The sequence below is a fragment of the Oreochromis niloticus genome, linkage group LG3, assembly GCF_001858045.2.
Source record: "Oreochromis niloticus isolate F11D_XX linkage group LG3, O_niloticus_UMD_NMBU, whole genome shotgun sequence".
In the NCBI taxonomy this organism is placed as follows: domain Eukaryota; kingdom Metazoa; phylum Chordata; class Actinopteri; order Cichliformes; family Cichlidae; genus Oreochromis; species Oreochromis niloticus.
The window spans coordinates 51,598,582-51,626,502 of record NC_031967.2 but is presented as its reverse complement, the minus strand read 5'-3'; the positions used below and the strand labels follow the sequence as shown (position 1 = coordinate 51,626,502).

Sequence of the window (27,921 nt, the reverse complement as noted above, 5' to 3'; positions counted from 1 at the left end):
GCCATTTACTTCCGGCCTACCTGACCTCCTGAGGACCCGGCCTTCGCGGTCTACGTGGGTCGGGTCCTCAGGAGGATGCAGCCCATGAATTTGGACACGAAGCTTGTTAATAGCTGTTCTTTATCTTCTTGTTTTTCATGTTTGTTTGTTTTTTGCTCTTTTAGCTGTCAGTAACTCTGCATCCACAGTTTCAGTTTCTGCTCCTTTAGTTCTTTGTACTGTAAGTGGTTTAAATATGAACAGTATGTGATGGTTGAAGTACTTTGCATTGTTGTGCTGCTAACAGGTGCAGTGCAAATGACTCAACATCACCTTGTCTTAGATTCTTCATGACTCTTCGTGACTTCTAAACGAAACAAAGTTTTTTGTGCCAGATCAGTGCAGATTTCATGCCAAGGACTCACACATGCTTTAAATTCTGTTCTCACACGTTGAGAGTTTCGATGTGTTTACAAATGTGTGTTCTCATCGATACTTGAGCAGCAGCTTTCTGTAGCCTTGAAGATGACTTACAGACAGCTCATAGAGTGCAGTGCTGATTACCAGGACTGTGTGTGCTACGTGTCTCTCATAGAGAACTCATACAGCTCCCCATTATAAGTCTGTGCCCACTGCACAAACCCAGATTTCACTCATTAATCAAGTTATATGATCGCAGGAAAGACTGTAAAATGTCCTAATTATTCACAGCAAAATATAAATCTTTTACAGTCTGCAACAAAGCAGTTTTTGCCTTTATGGGTAGTTTTCCTCCTCATTATCAATTGTGTGGTGACTTGATGAGCAATAACAACGAGTACTAATCAGTAAAGGTGTCTTTGCAACAAACTTACAACCAGCAGCTTTAGAATCAAAACTTGAACTTTCCTTCAAAATTTTACCATCACTGCCATCATAAAGCATACTACAAATTACTGAAACATTTAGTGGTAAAAATAACCGTTAATTAAAAGTTTCTTGGAGTGATGAATAAACATTTGACATTTTCAGTTTAAATTTTCAGGATTTGGGGCAACATTTCAGCCAGTGCTGTTGAGAATCCTGTCAAAATTGATACAATTGGAAATACAGAAAAATACTGTCGGGTTCTGACGCACCAAAGTGTTTGATTGGCAATTGTTTGATTTTTCAGCAAGATAATGAAGTAGAGCTCTAAATGTGCCACAGGAAAATATTTCTGATGATACCTAAAGGAAATTACAGAAACACTGTTCAGGCTGTGTATGAACCTTGTTTTTGCCCCATATACTGTACTTCCATATATGTTTCAATAAATCACTGCACCTATTTCCTTTTCTCGGGGCAACGTATATCATGGTAAACTTACAAACAGAAACCGCAGTGATGTTAAAAATGTTGTTATGATTCTTGACATTGTAGACTTTCAGCTACACGCCTCTTCTTCAGTGTGCCATGTTTTAGTTTGTATTGGAAACTTTTATGTTCAAGGCATCTAAACGTCAGAGGTTCACAGAACAAATGAAAAAATGCGTCAAATGTACCAGAACATGAAATTCCACTTCAAATGTTTCACTGAGCTGATGCAGGTTGGTAAAAGTGTCTTTGCAACCTACTTGCAGCCAGCAGCATTAGTGAATGAAAAAAGTAAACGTTCCTTTCTAAGGAATGCTGCACTAATAGCACAACATAGGCACCACATAGACAACACAACCTCACTAAGGACAAGAAGGTTGATGGTTCAATAAGAATCAAGGTTGTGGCTTTAAATACTATTTTTGCAAGTGACAAAATTAGTAAGAAAGCAACATTTTCTATCTAGCTGCTACATTTGGAATATTAAAAAAAATGTCCATGCTTGATGGTAAGTTAATGCTAACTACTATTAGCTAAAACAATACATTTTTATATGAAGCCTGAGTCACATGAGAGTGTAAACAGGACAATAGGACAATCTTTTTCGTACAGGGAAAAAACTGACTGCAAATTATCACACTCATGGTCCCCCATCTTTAAAGTGACCATTGCAAAAAGAGCAACACAGCAAGTTTATTGCAGTCATTTGCAATATTTTTGGGTGGGCCACAACTGCAGTTTTCTGTATTGTGATTGTAGCCTTAGGAACCCTGTCCTTCCAAATGTGAAAGTAATTTACTGCTTCACCTTAGAGGGCGACTATGATCAACAACAGCGTAATAGTGGATGTGGCTGACTAAACTCCAACCTCCAAAACTACCCGAACTGACTTACCTGAGGGTTTTCAAATTAGTTTAAGAGCTAATGTAACAAACTATTAATATTAGCCAGCTAACTATAACTTTCTTGCTTGGTGACATTATTGTCAGCAAAATGATATGACTGGAAATGCTTCCACTCTCACCACACTTGTGTTTTTGAACCCAGAACACAGGATCTAACTCATACGTTTGCAACAACATATTCCAACATAGAGCCACCATATATATTAAACTGCATTATTTTTATTGTAATTGGACCGTAAGGTACAAAATAATATCACGTCATTACTAAGGTCAATGATCAAGTGAGCAGTAGGTCCATTTTCTCACAGACTTCTATACAATCACACTTGTTTGTTAATAAAATGGGGGGGACTCCTTGCTGGCCTGTTTATATCTGCACACATATTTTCAAGCTAAAATTTGCATTACAAATGTTTATCTTATGAAAACATGGCCCACAGATGTATTATAAACTATTTTATCTATCTGCATGTAGACTTAACGTACCTGCAGGGAAATAGAAAACAACAATTATAGGTTCATTTAAAGGTTTATCAGGGGGACTGAAATTGTGTTTCCTATTTGTACGACTGTTCCAAAATGTGAAGACAACAAAGCCTAAACAGACATTAGAAATGTGAAAATAAGTAAAACTGTAAATCACTATTGTCTGAGATTAGAGAATGAGATGTAGTATGAGATGCTTTTGTAGAAACTAGTCTTGGTTGGAAGGGGAAGTGAGAAAAGCAGTGTTTTCAGGACATGCTGTGAATTTGTCAAAAATGCCAAGAATCATCTACATTGTCAAATGTGTTGATATAAAATATGTTTGCTGGAATTTGGATTAAAATTACAAAATGTCCAATTTGTACAAAGCGACCGTGGCTCAGGGGGTTGGGAAGGGCACCTGTAACCGGAAGGTCGCCGGTTCGATCCCCGGCCTCTCTGTCCTGGTCGTTGTGTCCTTGGGCAAGACACTTTACCCTACCGCTTACTGGTGTTGGCCAGAGGGGCCGATGGCGCGATATGGCAGCCTCGCTTCTGTCAGTCTGCCCCAGGGCAGCTGTGGCTACAACTGTAGCTTGCCTCCACCAGTGTGTGAATGTGAGCGTGAATGAATAATGTCATTGTAAAGCGCTTTGGGTGCCTTGAAAAGCGCTATATAAATCCAATGCATTATTATTATTATTATTATTAATTTGGCATCTTACTAAATAGTCACAACAAGAATGCACAGACTGTTTGTGCAAACTTTATTGCTGTACAGTTATACAGCAATAACATGCTGTGATGACAGTCGTATAAAGTTTTATCCTATTTCTTTTCCTGTTTGTTCAAAACATGTTCAGTGGTGCATGCTTTTGAAAGCAGAGGTTGGACCAAACAGCTAATCTTGGATCCAATATTGTAACATTAGCATAAATCCTGTAATATCTGATTACTTACCAAGTAAGAAAGGGGGGACTTATTGTTACTTTCAAAGATCTTTTCAACTTGAGAATAGTATATGATACCTTAGCTGTCACTGTGCTTGTTACATCTGTTGGTTATGTTGAGCCACTGTGTGTTTCTAGATTTTTAATTTCCTTCTGCTTTCTGCATTCCCCTGTCTCCGTTTTCATGTTTCAGTATTATTTGCTTGTCTTTTGGCTGCTTCCTGTTTTACTTTGAAGATGAGTTTTTCTGTGTCTGTTCTGCTTGTGTCTGTTTCTATATTAGTCTCCCCCCCTTCTCTATAAACCATGTGTATTCTTTCTCCTGCATCTCGTTGACAGCTCAGTGTATATGTGTAATATTGTCTAGGGTGAAATCAGACAGTCCTGAGTTCTGCACCTCCACTTTTGCTAAATGCAAGTTTAAAAATGCTGTACAGTGGGATCTATTTAATGCTTCATGTAAATATTCACAGAAAAAATGTGCGGTTAAATGTAGACACACAGTAGTAGTCGAGTGGAGAACAGATGACCGGAAAAGAACAAACCAACAGGCAATAAATGCTTACAAAGGAATTAGGGAAAGTGAACATAGCTGTGGAAACAAAGCACAGCTGAAACTAGACAATGACAGTAACATGACAGAAGAAAATATGGAAACAATATAAGCTAGACAAATGAGACCATTGACAACCAGAATAAATTAGGATGTGAAAAACAAACAATTTTAACAGAGATACAGAGACAAGAACTTTACAGAATTACCACACAGAGGGAATATTATTAACTTAAACTTATCCGGTTGACATTAACTTTTCATTTGCCTCTATAAAGGGTTCCTATAAAGGCTTGCATCGTTATACAGAACATGAAAGTTTTGCATGTATGTTTAAAAATGTTATACGTTAAAAAAAAGTAGTTGTATGTGTAAAATATGTAATTAAACCCTTAACAGCACCTGAGTCATAAGCTCAACCTCAAGTGAGTTGGTTTCATTCGTTGCCAGTAAGTATTAGCTGATGCCTTTGTTAACTATGTGCACTATGACTGGATAGAGATTTGGTGATTTCCTCCCACATTTTTTCCCTTTGTTATTGGCTACCTGATGAAAGTCTACACCGTTGTTTACAACAGTTTTTCCTCTTATAAATGTCCTATGATCTGCAATGGCTTCTCTCTCTAATGTTAATTTGCATCCCACATTTTTGCAGATTTCAAAGATCACTGCTGTTGACGGCTGTGCAGAGATGTTTGTGAGAGATGGTGCTCAAAGTTAAAAAGGGACACATAGAACCAGGCTGAACAAAAACAACCTACATACATCAAGATTCTAATATGGAATCACATCATACTATATCATTGTCATCAGGTGGGGACAATGGAAAGCAAACATAGCCTGTGTTTTACCTGATGGGTACAATGTTGCTGTTGAGGTGTTGCTGCTGCTCCTACTGCTGATAGTGCAGGAGGGAAGAGCTGTGTTGATCTGAGACTGCAGACATATAAAGCGCCTTGAGGTGACTTTTGTTGTGATTTGGCGCTATATAAATAAAATGGAATTGAATTGAATTAAAAAGTCCATAGGTGAGATGGTAGCTGATTAAACAAGTGTTATGAGATAATAATAAAATGCAAAGATTGATGACAGCACTTGGAACCATAAGGCAACAGATTAAAAAAAACTATTATAAATAAAAAGACAAATATCTGATAGATGGTTTGAAAGAGGAGTGAAAGAAGCCAGCTATGTCCACTGTGAACGACCGTCTTTGAACAGAGGCGGTGGTTTACGACACCAACTGTCTGCCATCTATAATCCAGTGTTGAGATCCCTTACCAGACGCCTTAACGCCCACTCACATCCTGGGTCATTTGATCTCAATAAATCACATGATAGGGTGGGGCTAGGTTTCACAATGGGTTCACCTGAAACCTTGGCTGATAGTGACCTACACCTGTTTTCACGCCTTGGCTCATGTGATTAGGTAGAGGATCAACAGGGGGTCCATGAACCTTTGGGACTCTCCACCAATTGCACTTAAAACTGAACAAGCTTTTCAGATGAGAGGTGAGAAAAACTTGAAGAAGAAAACTTAAATAAGTCTAGATGCTTTTCTTTCCAAGCTCCTTAGACCACACTAATAGAACATTTAGTTTCATTAGTTAAGACAATGGATATTTGTGAATTTATATTTAAGTTGTTTTTTACAGTGCTTTTATGTAAAAAAAATAAACTTAAATTTTCTTAAAAATTAATTTTCTTTCCTGGTTAGTGTATTTCACATATATAATGTTAACAGGAAAATTCTATAAAATTTAACGGGAAAACAATTGTTGCTGTCAATAGATTAAAAAAACCCAACTAATTAATCTCACAATTTTCTGCAATTAATCATGATTAATCGCAATTACTTGATCAATAGCCTGGCTGCAATTACACTTTTTCAACCTTATATTTAAGCTTGTAACTGACATTTATGCAATATAATGAAGTAAATGGAGAATAAACACAAAGAATGTATGCTTAAATTCAAAGAGAATTTGAATAGTTTTCTTCAGTCTTTTAGCACAGATTCTATCCTGTGAAATGCAACTTTTTAAAAAACCTATATTCTAATAGGTAAGTATACACTAATATATAATATATGCTTGTCTTATTTGTCTTATTTCTCTCTATCACCTTTTCTGTCTCTTTGAAGAAATGAGGCTCCATAAATGTTAAAGAGGTAAGTATTTCTCAGTTGCATTGAATAGATAGAATAAACTGTAGAAAACTAAACAGCAGAAAGAAGAAGAGGAATAATAATTTAACATAAACCAGTGACACACTCCGGGGCCTGATCAACCCTGTCAGGGCCTCCTTGGATGAGGTTGTCTAGTTATAATGGCTGAAACACCCGATGAATCCAAGGTCCACTACTGACGATGTGTCCCAAATTTTAATATGATTATATAGATCGATCTCTAATCCCTAAACCTAACCAAGTAAAAATGGCAGATTAGCCTGGGTAAAAGACCGAAAGTTGAGGCTCACAACGATGTGTGCTGCTTGCAAAGTTTCTGGGCTGCTTTTCCTCATAACAGCCATCCCTCAAGATTTTCTCCATTTAACGCAGTGTATTGTCAGGGATTGTAACATCTAGTCCTTTTACTGAATCAGTGCTGTCAAACAATTACAATTTTTAATCAGATTCATCACATGGTTACTGTGGATTAATTTTGATTAATCAAAATTAAATATCCTTCATTTTTAATCTATAATAATTTCATTTTCCATGAGCAAACAGACTCAGAAAAAAAAAAGGAAAATATACGTACTTAACATGTTTACTGAACATCTTGAAAATTCATGTTAACAAAAAACTCTGTAAACATTTATCCACTCTCTCTCTCTGTTAGTCTTGGGGAGTCACTTCAAGTCCTTGAAATGAGGAACCAAAGCTATGTAAAGCGCGTGTTCTCAATGATATTAATAGGTCTGCAGTTTGTTGCAATCCACTTGCCGTTGTGTCAGTCAATATTTCCGAGGTCGACTTACTGAGTCCCAGATGCTCCATGAATAGTTATTGCAAGCTGGGTGACGCGTTAGCCAAAGTCCTGGCAGCATCCCTGAGTTAACGTATGCTTCATGTCAATGTGATATTTTAAGCTGGAAGTGCTTCAGTGTAAAGAAAATTCCTTCTTGCACAATGTGCATAATACTTTGTCGGTCGACTGTTCAGTCTTGTTATTTTTTTAATACTCAAATTTCCCATAGAGAGGGTCATTGTGTGTTTATTATCTTCCAAATTGAATTGATTGGTTCAGCTGCCCATCACTACCAGATCAACTGCCCATTTGCACAAACTGCCCGTTGACAGAAACATTTCAGGGATTTTGAGTCATTTTGCACTCCAGATGTGTTAACGCGTTAATTTGGACAGCACTAATTGTTACATTACAGATCTTTTTTTAACAATGTAATGTTTGGGGTGTTTTTAGCCGCTTGATGTTCAGAATGCACATACTGCCCTAGTTTCTACACCAGGGTTGTCACAGTCTGCAGCAGACCATATGGAGTGTGAAAGGAGGACCCAAATGCAGCCACTGAAGGAGAGATGGTATATTTGAATACAAAAATAACATAAAATGAACTGTGGTGAAAAGTAAACTGAAGCCTAAACAGGAAAACGAACTGAGAGAACTATGAATGGACTATGAGGACTATGAATCAACTATCAAGGCGTGGAGGGAAGATACACAGATGACCAGACAAAGAACAGTAAAATACAGGACTTATATATGCACAGAAGGGGATCAGGGGAAGTGGAAACATATGGGGAAAAAGCTGACACAAATAAACACAATGACACTACAGAGAAAAGTAGCACTAAGCACAATGAACAAAGAAACAAGACCTTCAAAATATGACAGGAAAAATAACAAGACACAAACATGACACGAGCATGACAACATGTGGAAATGCGGACATGAAACATGACAGATTAACACACGTAGACTTAACATGATGAACTGACAAGGGAGACTTAAACACAGGCATAACTGAAAGTAAAAGACAGACCATATAGTTACAGGAAAAGACTCATTACTAAAAAGACATAGAATAACCTAAACTACTCTTAAAAGTCAAGGCAACCTGAAAATAATACTGGAACATGCTTTCAACATCCATAAGGAATCACAAATATAACAACAAACTCAAAATGCTGGGTTGAGGTTTTAGACCTGGAGCTTTGATGAGAACCCCATTTCCATCTTCTGATGATCGTGTCAACAATGTCATCCGTTCATGGCTCAAATTCTTGAAGGAGATACTTGCAAAAAGAAAACTAATTTCAAGCTCGCTGCAGTCATTTCTTTCAGTTTTTTGTCAATGTAGTAGAAAATTAATAACAGATATAACCTATAACAGACTGAAGTATAATGAGTTCAGATCTACTTTACTTTATCCAGCTAACTCGTTTATAGCTACATCTAAGGAATACTTTGCATCACATCACAGTTTTTCTCTATTTAAGATAAGATAAGATAAGATGGCCTTTATTAGTCCCACAGGTGGGAAATTTGTTTTGTTACAGCAAAAGTGCAAAGTTATGTAGCAGAAATTAGAAAACACTGGAATGCAATAAAATACAATAAAATAAAATAAAATACTATATACAATAGAATAAAATAGAAATACAAATACTATATACAACTGAGTAGGAAAATACAAAAACACAACTCCGTCAGAAGAAGAATTGCACGTATAGCAGTCTTATTGCACATGTGTGGGTTTGTGTGTTTGATCAGCTGCAAAAGTCTTTATTGTAGAGTCTGACAGCAGTGGGGAGGAAAGACCTGCGAAATCTCTCCGTCCCACACCGTGGGTGCCGCAGTCTCCCACTGAAGGAGCTGCTCAGTGCCTTCACAGTCTCATGCATGGGGTGGGAGATGTTGTCCAACAGGGATGACAGCTTAGCCACCATTCTCCTGTCACTCACCACCTCCACTGGGTCCAGAGGGCATCCTAGAACAGAGCTGGCCCTTCGGATCAGCCTGTTCAGTCTCTTCCTGTCCCCAGCAGAGATGCTGCCCCCCCAGCAGACCACACCATAAAAGATGGCTGAGGCCACCACAGAGTCATAGAAGGTCTTCAGGAGTGGGCCCTCCACTCCAAACGACCTGAGTCTCCGAAGCAGGTACAGCCTGCTCTGCCCTTTCCTGTAGAGGGCGTCTGAGTTATGAGTCCAGTCCAGTTTGTTGTTCAGATGAACACCAAGGTACCTGTAGCTGTCCACAGCCTCGATGTCCATACCTTGGATGTTCAGTGGTTGCAGTGGAGGATGTTTGTGCCTGCGGAAGTCTACCACCAGCTCCTTGGTTTTACTGGCGTTGATCTGGAGGTAGTTCAGCTGGCACCAGTCCACAAAGTCCTGAGTCAGTCCTCTGTACTCCTTGTCGTCCCCATCAGTGATCAGGCCGACTATTGCAGAGTCATCAGAGAACTTCTGCAGGAAGCACTGGGTGGAGTTGTGGGAGAAGTCTGCAGTGTAGATGGTGAAGAGGAACGGAGCCAGAACCGTTCCCTGTGGGGCCCCCGTACTGCAGACGACCCTGTCCGACACACAGCCCTGAGTCCTCACATACTGTGGTCGGTCGGTGAGGTAGTCCAAAATCCAGGTAGTGAGGTGATGGTCCACTCCAGAGTTCTCCAGCTTGTCCTTCAGAACCGAGGGAAGAATGGTGTTGAAGGCACTGGAGAAATCAAAGAACATGATTCTCACAGTGCTCCCAGCGGTCTCCAGGTGAGCGAGGGAACGATGTAGGAGGTGAATGATGGCATCATCCGCTCCAATGCCAGGCTGATAGGCAAACTGAAGTGGGTCCAGTGATGAGCTCACAAGGCGCCGAAGCTGAGCCAGGACCAGCCGCTCCCGCTTTATCTTAAGCTTCAAAGATATTCTAGTGCTCAGATTACTTGTGGATGTGAAAGCTCAAAGTTCAGAATCAATACTTCTCACGGCTAGCCATGGTGCTGCAGAGTAACTCAAGGTTGGTACACCTGTTATATATTTATGCTGCCAAACCCTGTTCAGTCTGAGGGCAACCTGTCAGCACAGCCACCTGCCCATGCAGCTGGCTTCCTTAAAGATTTGACCTTTTCCACTAGCCTCCCAAATAGGCCTCTGTGCTCCTAACACAGACTATTCATCCTGAAGTGCATAGCAAACAGAAGCTTTCGTAATAAAAATCAAACAGGAATATAAACAACCCTGAACTGTGTAAATGGAAGACAATGGATGGATGAAAACGTAAACAGAACCAGAGGAACAACAGCAAAAAAGAAAAAGAACAAACAGAAGTTGAGAAAAAGTCACTCCATTCATGGCCCTAACCAAATTAATCTGACGCTAAAAGAAACCTTAATAGAAACAAGTATTTGTCTCCATGAGGAAATTGGGTTGAAGCAAAAATAAAACAGTCCCTTAAATACTTTCTAGGCTTGGTAAGGAAGTTCCCAACAATTTCCTGGTTATTTCTAATGGATTTTTTCTGGGCCTCAGAGGCATTTCCAAACCAACAAATAACAAGAAAAAGTCAGAACACTTTTAATAAATCCCCACTGGAACATGTGGAGCACTTTGGAGTTCACACTATCACATGAAATATATTCTCTGTTATGCCTTAGTGCTCAGGCAGTCTATCTAATTTCAGTCTGTGTTCAAAGTACAACTCCACCGACCACAGACGGACTGTGATCTGGATCAGCTCTCCATTAATGTAAGTGGGCATGGCTGATTGCATTAGCAGTTATAACATCTTTTCCTCCCTATTTTCCAAGCTGCTTTTTGAGTGGTGATCATAATGAAAAGTATATAAACACTTCTGTGTGTTTTTTTTTTAAATAAAAATTGCCCACAGAAACAGGGACGGGAAGATGCTGCTGTAGATGTCGCCAGTTAACAATGAGTTGTATCAAGCTCAGGCTAATTACAAGCTAACTGATGTACAACTATTGATTACCTGTTCTGTACTGATTAGCAAGAGCAGGCTTATTCCACTAAACTCTGAATGACAGTAACGGCTGTTGTGGAGTTTTGAACTTCAATTCAGAAACAGCTTAAAATGTATTATATTAGGCTAAAAACCTCGAGTTTATCTTTGAATGGAAAAACATATATTTTGTCCCATTTCAGCATTTAACTTTTCATCTCTAAGAATGATTGAGACATGCCGACAATGCAGACTATCACTCTGCAGTGTGAGCTCAAGTCAACGGCGACACATCGACAGTGTGATTAAAGCTGAACATCGGGTTTGGGATGTGATTAGATGCCTCCAGCTGTATGTAGTGTCTCTCACCTGATCAGCAACAGACTCACAGTTCATTTGACAGGTTAGAGAGAGGCTTGAAATATGCTGGTGTGATCAGGGATTTATAGGCCTGACTCTCTAGTCCTTTATGTTTTCTGCAGAGCTTAAAACCAGCCACAACACAACAAAGAACAACAGGATTAATCAAACAGGCTCTGCTTTTTTTTTGCCAATGTTTCTCTTATTTGCAGCGACAGTGTTGCAGTTTACGATTGTATTTTTTCTATCCTCTGATAATTCACAGCTCTCATGTGGGTAAAATGGTGTGTGGAAAAACATTGTTTCAGACACCTCTTTTTATGTGAGCAGGCACAAGCAGACAGCTCGATCTGACAGATAAAGTTAATAACATGTTTTAATACCTGTAATCTCTGCCTGGAGTTTTAATCTTTTGCATAAAGCAGTTAAGCATAAAGTAAGATTTACAAATGTATACAATTTAATTTGAGCACTTCCAAATGTGCTTTAATTGACACGATTGCAGCGTAATTTACAAACACAGAAAACTTTAAAAAAAAAAACTAACTTCTTTTCTGATAAGTGTAAAGAATACTGTGTAGCCAGTACAGTACTATGAGATGTAGCTACACGTGACACAAGTGGTGGCAACTATAGCACAACGCAGGAAAGGGGTGAAGATATGAGGTGCTAGGGTCAGAAACTTTGATAGCAGGTTGGAGGAAGCAGGAGGGCAGGCAGGCGGAGCAAGTAAACTGAGTGGCGGAGTGACCAACGGTGAAAAGGGAGGCGAGAACCTGCACAATGTGAGTGAATGTTTTGAGAGGTACTATGACACAAGAAATTTGTATAATGAGAATGAATAACAAGATTTACACAACTTGACGGCCTGTCACTATGTAAGGTTAGCAGATGTTCTGCCGAGAGCTCTGGTTTTAAATACTGCCAGCTGAATTGCTAACAGGTGTGGAGAATAGGGAGGCTACGAAGCTCCACCGAGGGGTGGAAACCTAGAGCTACCGGAACAACATAGCCACTCACCCGGACCATGACAGAAACAGTCAAGTAAAGGTCATTAACTTCATATAGCTGAACAAAATGAGAACAAAGAGCACTTTTTGTTTAGGTTCAGTTGTTTAGGTTCCAGTGCACTGGAATAAATGCACTGCTTTCTGCTGAGAAAGCAGCTGGAGGAAGCTGCTTTCTCAGTGATTTTAGCATAGATAATGCTAAAATCTGTCTTTTCTTTAGTGTATTAAATAAAGCTAGCACATCTCTTTTAACCAACCTTTCTTGTTATTTCTGTGGTTTTTTAATGACTTTGAATGATGTACTCGCTTTTTTTTAAAGTGGAGTAAAATCACCAGGATGCATTTGTGTGTTTTAAATATGACTCCTGACCATATCATCATTTTCTCCTGACAGTTTTATCCTGTATGCAAGTAGGTCAAAATAGTTACAGATCACATGTGAATTAGTTTAAAACTCAAACTGAAAAGTATTTTTACCTTTGAAAATGCCTTCCATAAGTTTATTGATCTAGTGCTGGGCTCTGTGACTGACCCTTCCTGGTTTTACTGACAGTAGCTGTTCTTCTGCAGGATGATTAAGTCTCTGATGTGCAGTGCAGTTGCTCTAATCTGTACAGGGCTTGCATTAATGCACTCATATAAGTTTGTTCATTTGTTATTATATAATAGACATGAGAGAATAGTTATAGATATCACGAGTTGTGTTTGTTGGATATATTGTCTCTTAAATTATTAATGTCAAGACTAGTTAGAGTTATCATGGTAACCACTTTCAGTGCGATCAGTGTGTACAAAAAATATGCATGTTGTATGTTCATAGTATATAAATACTACTTATGTGTTAGTGTTCAGGAAAATGACATAGTAGAGGTTGTATTAAAGTTAAGAATGTCTTTGGATTAAGGGTTGAAGTTGAAGAGGGCTGAAGATTCACTTTCTAAGGTGCTTTGATGCCCTCTAGTGATACATGCAAAGTACCAAAGTCAAGGGCATATTAATGTTGTGGAGTACTTTTCTGTTTTCTAATTTGTGCTGTCTTTATTTGCAGACCACACTCAGTCAGAACATAGATAAAGATTTAAAAAAGGACCTTAAATCATTTTTACATTTGGCCCCTGGTGGCTAAAAACAAGGCGTGCAAATGGTTGTTGTATTGAAATAGTGAACATTCATCGGCAGATATTTGATATCTTGGGTTTGTATATAGTGGAAGAATTATTTTCACTGAAGCTTTATCACAGCATGTATCCGAGGGTGACGCAGGTGGTGAGTAGGGTCTGACTCATATCTATAATTCTCTCTAAACAAGAAACGTGTTACAGTGTCTTCTTTAAACATTAGAAAACATAATTAAACAGTTTTTTCTTAAAGGTCTGTCTGTGTAGCTGTAACTGTAATGTTAACTACAATGTATGACTACATAATGGACATCAATACTTTACAATAGATTAAATGTCAAGCCTAACCTCCAACCCTTTTATTTCTCAGTGTGATTTCCAAAGTGGCAGACAGAATAGTTTGACTTGCTGCTTTTGTGAACTACTTTGGAGGGTGGATTTTTTAAGTGCTTACAAAATAAATAATTATTATGCTTAAGTTACATTAATGTACAGAAATATACTTTTAAATGTCCTGTATTTATATAGCGCTTTACTAGTCCCTAAGGACCCCAAAGCGCTTTACATATCCAGTCATCCACCCATTCACACACTGGTGATGGCAAGCTACATTGTAGCCACAGCCGCCCTGGGGCGCACTGACAGAGGCGAGGCTGCCGGACACTGGCGCCACCGGGCCCTCTGGCCACCACCAGTAGGCAACAGGTGAAGTGTCTTGCCCAAGGACACAACGACCGAGACTGTCAAAGCCGGGAATCGAACCGGCAACCTTCCGATTACAAGGCGAACTCCCAACTCTTGAGCCACAATCGCCCCATTTAATACAGGCCATTTACTTTTACAGACTTTTTTGTGTCTTTGTTTTTGCTTTACTTTACATTGTTGTAACTAAAATTCTTAACCATGTGATTGATTCCTAGAAAATATGAATTCTTATTGCCCTCTCCATCATTATGCAAACCAGATGTTAGCTGAAAGCTGTTAATTCAGTAATGAATTCAGATCACAAAATACTTAGTTAGCAGCCCTCCCTTAGTTATGCTTCAATAGCCCAAGGCTGCAGGAGGATGCACTGTTTCTTCTTTAATCATCTTTTTCACTCTCTATGTGTTTATACACCTCTCTGCTTTTTTTAATGTTTTTTAGGGAAGGCTATATGATCAGAAAGGAGTCATAACAAAACACATCAGACATATACCTGTCAAAGTAAAAGAGGAAGTAACCAAAAGACGACTAATACAGAAACATGAGAAACGCAGGCAAAACAGAGAAAGCAGGAGGAAATGGAAAATCTAGAAACACAAAGCAACAAAGGATAACCAAAAGATATAATAGGAACACTAACAATTGGAGTATAATCCACTGTTTTGTTAATGTATTCAATAAGTTCTCCCTTTTGCACTCTGTAAGTATGTAGCTAACACAAACACCATTAAACGTTACATGATCTATGATCATCTTATGATACTATAATTGATCCATGAGTAGTTGTTTGGTTCTGTCACGGCTGCCGAGGCGAGCCGTGTGGTGTTGGAGGAAAAGGAGGACCCAAAATGCAGGCAGTGACTGATGATTCAAGTGACGTTTATTTACAAATGGTGGAGTGGCAAAAACAGGCAGTGAGGGAAGAGAGTTAACAGAACAAACCTAAACTGGGAAAACTAAATAACAAACCAGAGAACATACGAACGGGGTGAGAGGCAGAGAGACGCAGATGAGGAACAGGACACTGTGGAACACAGATGAACCGGCAACAGGCAGGAGAACACACAGGGCTTAAATACACACACCAGTAATCAGGGGATGATAAACAGGAGGGCAACACAGCTGGGAGAACTCAGAGCTGACGGGACAGGGGAAACGTAAACTGAACACACTCACATCAGACCGAGACCTTCACAATAAAAGAGGAAACTCAGACACAGAACCAGACAAGACACTGAACTAAACAGACAGATTCACAAACAGTGTGACACCATGGACAGACGGAGGGAACACAGAGAAGTGGGGGCAGGCAGGCAAAGAACAGAAACCTAACACATGGCAAATCACAACAGAATACATACTCGGAATGAACAAAAGCATAAGGAAACACAAAACACTGAGTCGGCAGGCTCAGGACCGTGACAGGTTCAGCTTTCTCTACTATCAAAAGCAAACACACCATTAAACATGTTTTAAACAAACATTAAGAGGAATAGCAAAACAAAATTATACAATGTGCGACTGTCATTTGTACAAAGCACAGGTTATTTCATTACCTAATTCATAGTTTCTAGGCAAATTAGGACAAAAGTCTGTCTTCCTTTAGTGCAGTGGGGCTTGGCCTGATAACAACCTTTGCTTCTGGCATCCTGCCATTTGTTGCTGAGACTATCCAGTATGATCCCAGATGAAAGATTCTGTCAGTATAAATCTCTCTCTCTGTATATATACATGTGTATATATATTAGCACTGTCAGCGTTAATCTTGTTAAAATGAGGTTAACACCAAAACCACATTAACGCCCCGTGCGTGAGGCTGCATGGCATCAACGTGTTAGCATGGTTAGCTCATTAATGCGTTAGCTCCGTGCAGCTCCACGCACGGGGCGTGTTAATGCGGTTAATGCGGTTTTGTTAATGCGGTTTTGGCATTGAACTACACGCCTTTGGAGCAGAGGATCGCAAGTTCGATTCCTGCCTGGGGGCGTCTGTATCCAGTAAGGGTCCTAAGGCTAGACCCCCTATGCTAAGCGAGCCTCAACAAGGTCCGCGTCAGGTGTTGAGGAACCAGGGCACCCTGACGACAAGTGGGCTACTGGAACAAGAAGGCATCGGTGGGCAAGAGATGAAAACAGGGCGTTGTTGGAATGCTACTACGCAAGTAACCCTGGCGGAAGGGGTTACATGAATAGGATGAGGGGCCTATGGATTCTTCGATACCCAACATCCACAATGACGGCGAAACAACTAGTAGCTCAGTGTTCTAACATTCGAAAGAAGGGACTGCTATCACAGCTAGAGATTGACGAGGTACAACATAAAAAATGCTACGGCAAGGAGGAGTCAGGACGCCAGGTCAGGGGGGAGATATCATCACCCCCACCCGAGATTGGGTACATAGCCCCAAGTGCGATAGGAGAAGGATCGTTGAGTGCGAGAGGAACTGACCTGAAAGATAGGATCATGGCCAAGCTTGAAACCTGGATCCCCCGTAGCCGGTTACCAAGATTACGTGAAGTACCCTCAGAAGGTCTGCTAGATGATGTTAATGCAGCACTACGGACGATACCTACAACCACGATTACCGACACTAACAAGCTGATCTACACTACAGCAGCAGTGATCAGTGAGATGCTTGGCTACAAGTTGAACAGCCACAAGGGGCAGTACCCTCCATGGAGAAGGAGGCTAGAGGGCAAGATCAAAGTAGCACGAAGGGAGGTTAGCCAACTAACGGAGTTGCAGAAAGGCGCGACAAAGAAGGTGCATAAGAAATACAGCAAGCTGTCCGTACCTGAGGCCTTGGAAACTGCCAAGCAAAGACTCACAGCCTTGGCCAGCCGCTTGAGGAGGTACACCAGAGAGACAGAAGGCAGGAGAATAAACCAGCTGTTCTCCACAGAACCAGCAAAGGTGTACTCTCAGTGGCAAGGGAACAATAAGAGAACAGCACCACCAAGGCTGGAGACGGAGCAATACTGGAAGAGCATATGGGAGAAGGACGCAACCCATAACGGCAATGCTCAGTGGCTAGTGGATGTGAGGGCAGACCACAGCAACCTGATCCAGTAACCAGTAACCATCACAGTGGCAGATATCCAAGAAAGGGTCTCCAGTATGAAGAGTTGGACAGCACCAGGGCCCGACATGGTTCACGCCTACTGGCTGAAGAAGCTGACTGCACTCCACGAACGTCTGGCAGCACAAATGAACCAGCTGCTAGTTAACGAGAGACACCCGGAATGGCTAACCGAAGGTCGGACGGTCCTGATCCCCAAGGACCCCAAGAAGGAACCGGTCCCATCCAACTACCGACCAATAACCTGCCTCAGTACTACATGGAAGCTCCTGTCAGGCATCATATCGGCTAAGATGAACAGGCACATGGGTCAATACATGAGTGGGGCACAGAAAGGGATTGGCAAGAATACCAGAGGCGCAAAACACCAGCTACTGGTAGACAGAACAGTCAGCCGAGACTGCAAGACCAGACTGACCAACCTGTGCACAGCCTGGATTGATTACAAGAAGGCCTATGACTCAATGCCCCACAGCTGGATACTGGAATGCCTAGAACTATATAAGATCAACAGAACCCTAAGAGCCTTCATCAGGAACTCAATGGGGATGTGGCGTACAACACTAGAGGCCAACTTCAAGCCCATAGCACAAGTCACCATCAAGTGCGGGATCTACCAAGGAGATGCTCTGTCCCCACTGCTGTTCTGCATAGGCCTTAACCCCCTCAGTGAGATCATTAACAAGACTGGCTATGGATACCGACTACGAAACGGAGCGGTTGTCAGCCACCTCCTGTACATGGATGACATCAAGCTGTATGCCAAGAGTGAACGAGACATCGATTCACTGATACACACTACCAGGCTATACAGCAATGACATTGGAATGTCGTTCGGACTGGAGAAGTGTAGTCGGATGGTAACAAAGAGAGGGAAGGTAGTCAGAACTGAGGGAATTGAACTACCAGAAGGCAACATTGCAGACATAGAGGACAGTTACAAGTACCTGGGGATCCCGCAAGCGAATGGGAACCATGAAGAGGCCGCTAGGAAAGCTGCAACCACCAAGTACCTGCAGAGGGTCAGGCAAGTCCTGAGGAGTCAGCTGAACGGTAAGAACAAGATCCGGGCCATCAACACCTACGCCCTGCCCGTGATCAGGTACCCTGCTGGGGTAATAGGCTGGCCAAAGGAGGAGATAGAAGCCACTGACATAAAGACAAGAAAGCTCCTTACCATGCATGGAGGGTTTCACCCCAAGTCCAGCACCCTGAGGCTGTACGCTAAGCGGAAGGAAGGGGGCCGGGGACTGGTGAGTGTCAGCACCACAGTCCAGGATGAGACAAGAAACATCCATGAATACATCACGAAGATGGCCCCAACTGACAGCGTGCTCAGTGAATACCTCAGGCAGCAGAAACCCAAGAAAGAGGAGGAAGGCGAGGAACCATCATGGAAGGACAGGCCCCTGCACGGTATGTACCACCGGCAGATAGAGGAGGTGGCTGATATCCAGAAATCCTACCAGTGGCTGGACAAAGCTGGACTGAAAGACAGCACAGAGGCACTAATCATGGCAGCACAAGAACAAGCTCTGAGTACAAGATCCATAGAGGCTGGGGTCTATCACACCAGGCAAGACCCCAGGTGCAGGCTGTGTAAAGATGCCCCAGAGACAATCCAGCACATAACAGCAGGGTGCAAGATGCTAGCAGGCAAGGCATACATGGAGCGCCATAACCAAGTGGCCGGCATAGTGTACAGGAACATCTGTGCCGAGTATAACCTGGAAGTCCCAAGGTCAAAATGGGAGATGCCCCCAAGGGTGATGGAGAATGACCGAGCTAAGATCCTGTGGGACTTCCAGATGCAGACGGACAAAATGGTGGTGGCTAACCAACCGGACATAGTGGTGGTAGACAAACAGAAGAAGACGGCCGTAGTGATCGATGTAGCAGTTCCGAATGACAGCAATATCAGGAAGAAGGAACACGAGAAGCTGGAGAAATACCAAGGGCTCAGAGAAGAGCTCGAGAGGATGTGGAGGGTGAAGGTAACGGTGGTCCCCGTGGTAATCGGAGCACTAGGTGCGGTGACTCCCAAGCTAGGCGAGTGGCTCCAGCAGATCCCGGGAACAACATCGGAGATCTCTGTCCAGAAGAGCGCAGTCCTGGGAACAGCTAAGATACTGCGCAGGACCCTCAAGCTCCCAGGCCTCTGGTAGAGGACCCGAGCTTGAAGGATAAACCGCCCGTAGGGGCGTGCTGGGTGTTTTTTATATATATATATATATATATATATATATATATATATATATATATATATATATATATACACACACACATATACAGGGAGACAGAGACAGATACTTTTTATGTACTTTTTTTTTCTACACCACGACTCCAGCAAAGATGTTTTATATCAGCACATTTTACACTACAGATGACTGTGGACACTGTAAACAGCATGTCCTGAAAACACTGCTGTTCTCACTTCTCCTTCCACTTTAAGCAAGACTAGTTTCCATAAAAGCAGTCCAAAATCAGATAATAGTCATTAAATATTCTATTTATTTTCATATGATTAACTTACACATGGCATTAATGTGTGTTTGATGTCTGTTAATTATATTTATGTCTGTTTTTGAATGCAATTTCAGTCCACCGATTTAACAAAACAATTCTATATTTGTTTGTCATCTGTTTTTTTGTGGAGGTACATAAAGTCCTACTGAAAAGTTGTTAAATGTATACATTTATTGATAAACATTGGAAGCATTAACAATGGTTCAGTGGGGTTCAAATCAAGTCTGACTGGACAGAAGTTCACAAGAATTTGAATGTAGTTCTCATCCTAGTTCTTGTCATTGACCTCAGTAAACTCTTTCATGGTGGCCTTCTGGGGCTCAATCTCTATTGTAAAATCTTGTTGAACAAAACACTTTAATTGTGTAAGTTACAATTATATTGCAGAGAAAAAAGCTTCATCATTTCAGACTTTGGCAATAAATGGTGTTTCATATATAAAAGAAATGCATAGCACACATTTTAAAACAGTAATGTAAAATCAAAAGAAAATGAATCATAAACAGTGACTGCAAAACAAAACTGGAGGATCACTGAAGAAAAATCAACAAGCTAAACAGAGATCAGTTCAGTTTAGAGGTGATGTTCTCTGGTGTCATAATTATTGTTCAATCCCTGCTCAGTCTGGACACGTGGGGTTGTCACCATTTCATTTCCTGCAGCTACAGCAGGTGACAAAGACAACACACAAAATGTATCAGCTGTTAACACATAAAGCATCAGACAGAAAAAGATATTAATCATCAGTGTATTGATTGACCGGTAAATGATTCAGCGTTACCTGCAGCCTTTTGTCGATATAACGACACTATTAGTAGGGTGCAGACGAAGAACAGACAGAACATCCCTCGGAACACACTGATCACTCTGAACCAAAGGTGGAGGGAGGAGGAGTCAGGGGCTGGAGTGGAGGAAAGGGGCACAGTTGTGATGTTGAGTTTCATTGTAAAAGTGGGTGGGCCTCTGGTAATAGCACCTGGGGCTGTTGTAATGGTGGCTGGGGTTTTGTTGGAGGTTGGTTGGTCTGTGGCATTGGTAGAAGTGATGGACCTGGTGCGGTTGGAGTTGTTGGCTGTGGTGATAGTGTTGGTTGGAGGGGATCTGGTGGAGGTGTTCATGGTAGTGGTGGTTGGGGCTCGGGTGATGGTGGTAGTGGGTGTAACTGTAGAGATATGCAAACCACTGGTGGGGTTGGTGGTAGTAGACAGTGTTGTAGGTTTACCTGCGGAGAGAATCTGACCTGTTCAGGTTATTATAGCTTCTTTTCCACTAGTACCTACTCATCCTCACTCAACTCTTCTCTACTCAGCTGCCATCGTTTTCCATTACAACTGAGTATCACCTAAAGTGCGTGATATCGATACAGCAACAAGGCTATGATGACATTTGTAAGCGACACAGACACAACACTAACAAATGGGCGATCAGATACCTGCTGCTCAGTCAATGGCTTATTTCAGACTCAGGTGGCATGTAGTCTGTTGACCTCACAGACTGCATGTGACTCAGTTCACTTGGAGCCAAGCAGGGACTAAAAACCCACAGGGTACCACAAACTAAAACCCTAAAATTTGAGTTGAGCAAGTCGAGCAGAACTGAGTAGGTGCTAGTGGAAAAGGGCAATTATTGGTTAAAAAAAGGAGTGATGCTCCTCACCAGTGACAGTGATCCAGCTGGATGGAGACTCTCCATGACCGCTGATGTCACACTTGTAGAGGCCTTCATCAGACCTGGAAACATGCTGGATGGTCATGTGACCTGTAGGCTGCTTCCTGATGAGGGAGCCATCTTTATAGAAAGCAGCTGGGAGGTTGGAGGAGGTGGTGTCTGTTTTACAGAGCAGAGTGACGTCATCTCCCTCCATCACAGGGAGGACAGGACTCTGCAGGATCACTGATCCACCTCAACACAGAGACAAACTACAGCATTTCATCCATTTACACACAGCTTCATCAACACTAACTCCACACACTCAGCTTACCAGTGACTATCAGGTTAACCATGTTACTGATGGGACCCTCTCTGGACTCACACCAGTAAACTCCACTGTGCCATGGAAAGATATAGCTGATTTTGCAGGAATTCCCAGTAGATTTCCCCCACTTAACTCCACATTGGGTCCTGGCTTCTTTGCTTGTGTTTCTCCTCAGAGTCCATCCAGCAGAGCTGTCGTCTTCTTCACAGCTCAGAGACACAAAGTCTCCTTCAAACATTTGAGAGCTGCTGGGACTCACAGTCAGACGAGCTGTGAGGGCTTAAATAAAAATATTTAGTCACATTCTTTTCCTCTACTTGTTAATGAAAATTTGACCATCAAGATGTCTGTAAAAACTGCATGATCCTCTACAAATGTAATGCTTCTTAAATCCTCCTTAGTCATCACTCCTTAAGAAGGAAATCACTTATATGTCATGTTTCAGCTGTGTGCGTATGAAAAAAGCAGAATAACTAAACTGGGACATGGATAGACTGACACACAATGGAAACACAGCCATGAGGGAGACTACGACACTGACAACACAGGGCTTAAATACACTGAGGGACAACGAGGGAATGAGACGCTGGCTGTGTCCGAATTCAGGGGAAGGATGCTCATAAGGACACTACCTACCTACGTCACAAGGTAGTGTCCTTAGACAGACGGGTAGTCAGGAAGTGAGCGGCTGTGGACAGCCCCCTTTTTTTCTCCATAGAAACTTTATTGAACAAACAATGAGTATACAACATAACAGATGGGCTGTGGACAGCCTCCTAGCCTTCAACTCCGCCCTTACCTGCGTTTTTTCCCGGTCGCTAGCGCCACAGCGCGAAAACTTCAAAATGGACCCAGAAATGTCGCTCCGTTTTAATTTTAATTCTCGAGGAGCTAGAAAAACCTTATCGTCGTCGCCCGCACGTTTTGTACATTGGGCTCATCAGAGACAATCATATCCAGGTAAAATAATTTCCTTTAATCTACACGCATTTAGGAATTACTTAGCTAATTACACGGATAATTGAAATATTGCCAGCGTGGTGCCAAAAAAGCGTTCGCCTGCCAAAACTGATTTCCAATGTTTCCATGTGTTTCCGCTTTATGTATGTTGGTAAATAGACTTCGGTGAACATGGTTTACAAAGGTGTTTTATATATATAATAATTACCTGTTCTTCAAGTATCTTTATAACTGGTTGTAATGTAGGTACAATTGATTTATTTGTTGCGCTGTCTGCTGTCCTCTTGGCCAGATTACTCTTAAAAAAATAAATATCTAATGTCAACAAGATTGTTTGGGAACTGGATAAATAAAGGATACATAAAAGTCACTGCCAAAAACTGATTGCAGCTTCTACCTTGTTACAGGAATGTTGCTGGTGGCTCAGAGTGACTTGATATCACTAATGAGGGACACATTTGAAATGTTTCACGTATTATAGACCAACAAGTTATTCATAGCAGGTTAAATACGAGCAATCAGTTTAGGGCAAAAACCGGAAATCAGTTTTTGGCAGACGATCATTTTTTGCCACAACATCGGTCATTCTCATACATGTACTGTATCATATAAAATATATAAACTAAATATCTTTGAAACGTATAGAATCTAATCTTTTTTCTTTTTTTTTTACACAACACTTTATCAAACTGTTGTCTGCTACAGAGTTACAAGTATTATAGTAATAATATAGCATCCACCATCTTCTGCTTGCATATTTCTGAAAACATCTTAGTGGTGTGGCAGCCACGAGTGAGCCAGACGTGCAAACCCTGTGGATGGAGGATGCAGTGGACAGTGGGAGGAAGCATTCTAAAGCTCTTTGCAGACCACCCTCAGTTGCAGCAGCCCATCCACGTCTGATCTTGCTCTGGCAGATTCAGCAACACTGCCAGAGACTTCCAGTAATCTATTACAGTTGTTAAAGAAACGGTCCAGGAACAGGTCACTCAGGTTAATCCTGTGTGAACAACTGAAAATGTTGTTTTTCCATCTTTACATACTGTGTATTTGAAATATTCTTGTTTAATTGTTGTTGTTATTTACTTTATTGCTATCAAATAAATATCTAAGTTATATTGTTCAAAGTTAGCGTTATGTTCATACGTGTTACAAATGCCTGTAAATCAAATTGAGTTCAGTGACAATTACTGTTTGTTTGAATCAATTTATTAATAACATAAAACCTTTAAAGTAATGCAACACATATAACAATGTAACAAAAATATTAAAAGAAATAAATTTCTCTATACATAACTCATTTGGAAACTAATCTTTCTAGAAGTGAAAACAGTCTGTCCATCCTCTCCCTGCTCTCCTCTCCTCAGCCTCTCTTTGCTGCCTCATGTCCTCTCTGATGAGGTCTAGCAGCTCATCATCCCTGTCTCTTTTCCTCTTCCTCCCTGTCGTAGGTGGCTGAGCCGCTTCGTCATCACTGTCGTTTTGGTCACCCACTGCTGCGCTTGGCCCTGGAGTGTCCTCAGGGAGAGAGGAAATTAGGACAGGAGGCTTAATGGAAGGCATCTGTCCTATCACCTCATCCATGAGGGCAAACCAGGGCCAAGTAGCAGCAGTGGGCTTCCCACTGACCCCCTCTCCTGAGCCTGGATACTTGCAATCCTAAAGGCAGAGGAAATCAAAAATGACAGCAGGCAAATAAAAACGCCACAACAACTCTTAGTAATTGCACATTTATTAACTTGTGTTCTTAAGAATTATCTTCTTGATAACACACATACGTACTTTGTATTCTTTAAAGTTATCTCATGTCTTCTGGCCTGCAAGGGGGTGACTTTCCCCTGCAGGCCCATCCTCTCCAGAATTGTCCTGATCAGACACAACAAATGAGAGAAGAAAGGACACCATGGCAACCATGGTAACACCAGAGGAATACCGTCTGGACATCACAGGTTCTGTACAGCAGCAGTCTGTGAGTCGTTTGGTACCGGGCCACGAGAGTTAAGGCTCCGCTGTGAAATTTATGGTTTTCAGGGTTTTATCGTTAACTCTGTTTCCCTGGGTCTTTCCCGTGTTGTAGTTTTGTGTCTTATTTTGAAAGAAATATTTACACGTTACCATAGTGACCAGAGAGCATTAAGCGGTAGAGAGGAGGATGTTACTCTCAATTTGGCACATTTTCAGGAGGACGCTGCTAATAAAGTTACACAATTACACAGTACAGTCACGTTTATTATTATATTTACAAAATACCACCGTTTTTGTCTTGGTCGGATCATTTTATGTGGTCGTATTTATCCGCGATACCTTTAAGGCCGGTCCGTGTCTGACATAAACCGGTCTGCGGCGCAAAAAGGTTGGGGACCGCTGCTGTACAGCATGGGGGTTAATAGGACCGTACTCATATGAATATGATGTGGAAATTGATTTATTCTTGTACCTCCACGCCGTAGAGGCCCAATTCTTCACTCTAGTGAAGAGGTGATCGTTTTCTCCTCGTTTTCATAAATTAAGCCGTTTGGTCTTTGTTCCCCACAACATATCACCAATTTGAAAAAATCAAAATTTGCTGTATGTAAGCGGCATTACACGACAAACTACGGGACCCGCCATACAAGCTGATTTACAGTTATTTAAATAAAAGAAACATGCAGATGCCCAAAGCTTAACAACACGACCGCTATAACAATTTAACTTTTGTACAACCAGATTTTCATATACTTACATTTGAAAGTGTTTTCCTCTCCTGCTTCCACCACCATCGTTATAAGAAACAAATCTCCTCTATGACCCGCAATGAATCCTGGGATATAGTAGGACATGAAGGATATATCGGACCATCCTTAGAATTTGGGGGAAAATAGGACACATTTGTCGCCACATTTTGAGTACTCTTTGAATTCGGACACCCTTCGTCGCGTCACCGTGACGTCATTGCCTCCAAATATGGCATTGAGGCACCCTTCCTTTGAATTCGGACACAGCTAAGCCTCAAATTCGCGGAAAAGTAGGACGCATTTGTCGCCACATTTTGAGTGCTCTTTGAATTCGGACAGTCCTCGTCGCGTCGCTGTGACGTCATTGCATCCAAATATGGCATTTTAAGCATCCTTCCCCTGAATTCGGACACAGCCACAGAAGGAGACGAGACAAGGGAAGCAAAACTAGAAACAATTACATGAGACACAGACCTTCAAAGTAAAACAGGAAACACACTGACTGAACTCTAGACATGTAAACTTAACAGCAACTGGGGAGACAGAACATAGGAACCTGAAACATGGTACACAAAGGCACAGTAGACACAACATGGAACACAGTGAAGCCATATTACAAAACCTAAGAACTAAACCTATGAAAACCATAACTGAAATCTAGGGAAATAACAAACACAGTACAACAAAGGATTCAAACATAAACCATAATATAAAAACATAAGAACTCAAAAAGCTGGGTCAGAAAGACCCAGAACCGTGACATTATACTTATAATTATTACTTACAGTCTTCAGGATTTCAAAAATATAACATTTGATAAAAGATGCTGACAGACCTTGGTTTGTTGTGCAGCCCAGCAGTGAGAGCAAAACTAAAAGAGAAATGAACTTTAATAACTGTGATCATCTCTCAGAATTCAGACACCAACACACATCTAGCAGGTCAGACTCACCCAGCAGCATCTGTACAGATGTTCCCTCCATCCTGCAGCTGACTGAAATGAGATCAGCAGGAGTTTGACAGAAATTAAAATAGTCCTACTTCCTCTTTCTGTATGTGTCAGAGGGTCCGTGTGCTTTTCTCTGTAGTGGCTACCAGGCAACACTTTTTTCTTAAAAGTGCTCATGCACATTAAAGCATGTTCAGTGGTAAATAGACTGGTTCTTATACAGCACTACTTTACCTCAGTCCTCAAAGTACTTTGCACAATTGTCTCATTCACCCAAGCACTTTTTTCTTAGTACTTCCCGTCTAACGTTCACACTCCTTTGGATATATCATTGTAACACAAATATTAAATTACATCATTTAACAGCTTCATTAAACTTTCGTTCTGTCAGTTACACTTTTTGTTTCATATTTACCAACATCTTTTGTATTATTTTCTTAACACTTGGAAGCACAACCTACCAATACCTGCACTCTTCCACGAGTGGGGTCAAAAATGACCCCAAATAAAATCAATGCATTTTGCTATAAATTCGGTTGTTATTCTTCAAAATCTTTAAAATGAAGAGTTGTAACATTCTCATATTTGAGGTATTCCTCATAAAATATGTTTGTGACATGAGGCCCTTTGCATTTTTATTTATTTTTTCATTAATTTTAAGAAATTTGAGGTTTTGTATCACTTGTATCACTTTTGTATGCTTGCTCTGCATATACTGCAGAAGCTGGGTCTTCCCTCTGAAAGGCACAAGTTGTTCATCCACTGTAACACAATCACTGAGGATGAATTTCAGTCTGCAGTTGACCAGGAACAGGCCCCATATGTAGCGGAAAGCTGCCATGTGGTTTGTTTTCAGTCGGTAGGCTCTGGTCCTCTTGTCATCAAAGTGCAAGACGGGCAAATATCTTCAAATCTTTGAATTGACATAGTGGCCTTGTACAATGGGTTATGCAGATGACTCCCAAAAAACACACCAACTGGTACATCCCAGTTCTTCTCACTTCCTGCAAGAATGGTCAGTCAAATGAAGGCCAGGAGCTCATGTTTGATTACATTTTTCCACTCTTTTCCCCTGTCTATGGCTACTCTTCGTGCCTCCATGTTTGTGCATGTCAGAACCTATCATAATATCATAGAAGACTATGATATTATCAGACATGAACATCTTCCATGCATCTGTTGGGGAGACAGTACTAAACCCAGGTGCAAACCCTGGCCGACTAATTCAGAATATTGTGGCTAAAGCAGTAAGAGGGGCTCATTCTGTTAGACTCAATATCCATTTCCTCTTCAGAGGACTCATCAGAGGACTCCTCTGCATCTGACTGGCCTTGTTCAGTGGGGGGGACAATAGTCTGGGTCCTTTATATCTTAGATGTCAGATTCTGGGTCAATGCCTCCGATGGGCTCTTCATCCC

The 27,921-nt window shown here is 41.3% G+C and overlaps 2 protein-coding genes and 1 long non-coding RNA gene across 3 annotated transcripts in view; all 3 read right to left on the bottom strand.

Annotated features, from left to right (window-relative positions):
• The window catches only part of LOC100692857 (uncharacterized), a 444,159-nt gene that overhangs the window by 279,592 nt on the left and 136,646 nt on the right, over positions 1-27,921 (bottom strand). The window lies entirely within an intron of this gene.
• Positions 20,325-21,031, bottom strand: LOC109202546 (mucin-2-like). Its single transcript, XM_019360282.2, has 2 exons — positions 20,687-21,031; positions 20,325-20,567 (listed from the first exon to the last, which is right to left on the bottom strand). The coding sequence occupies exons 1-2, from the start codon at positions 21,021-21,023 to the stop codon at positions 20,479-20,481; spliced, it is 426 nt and encodes a 141-aa protein (XP_019215827.1). The 5' UTR covers positions 21,024-21,031; the 3' UTR covers positions 20,325-20,478.
• On the bottom strand, positions 22,122-26,544 carry LOC102083033 (uncharacterized). Its single transcript, XR_268512.2, has 3 exons — positions 26,507-26,544; positions 26,390-26,425; positions 22,122-22,150 (listed from the first exon to the last, which is right to left on the bottom strand). It is a non-coding gene; the product is annotated as an uncharacterized LOC102083033 (long non-coding RNA).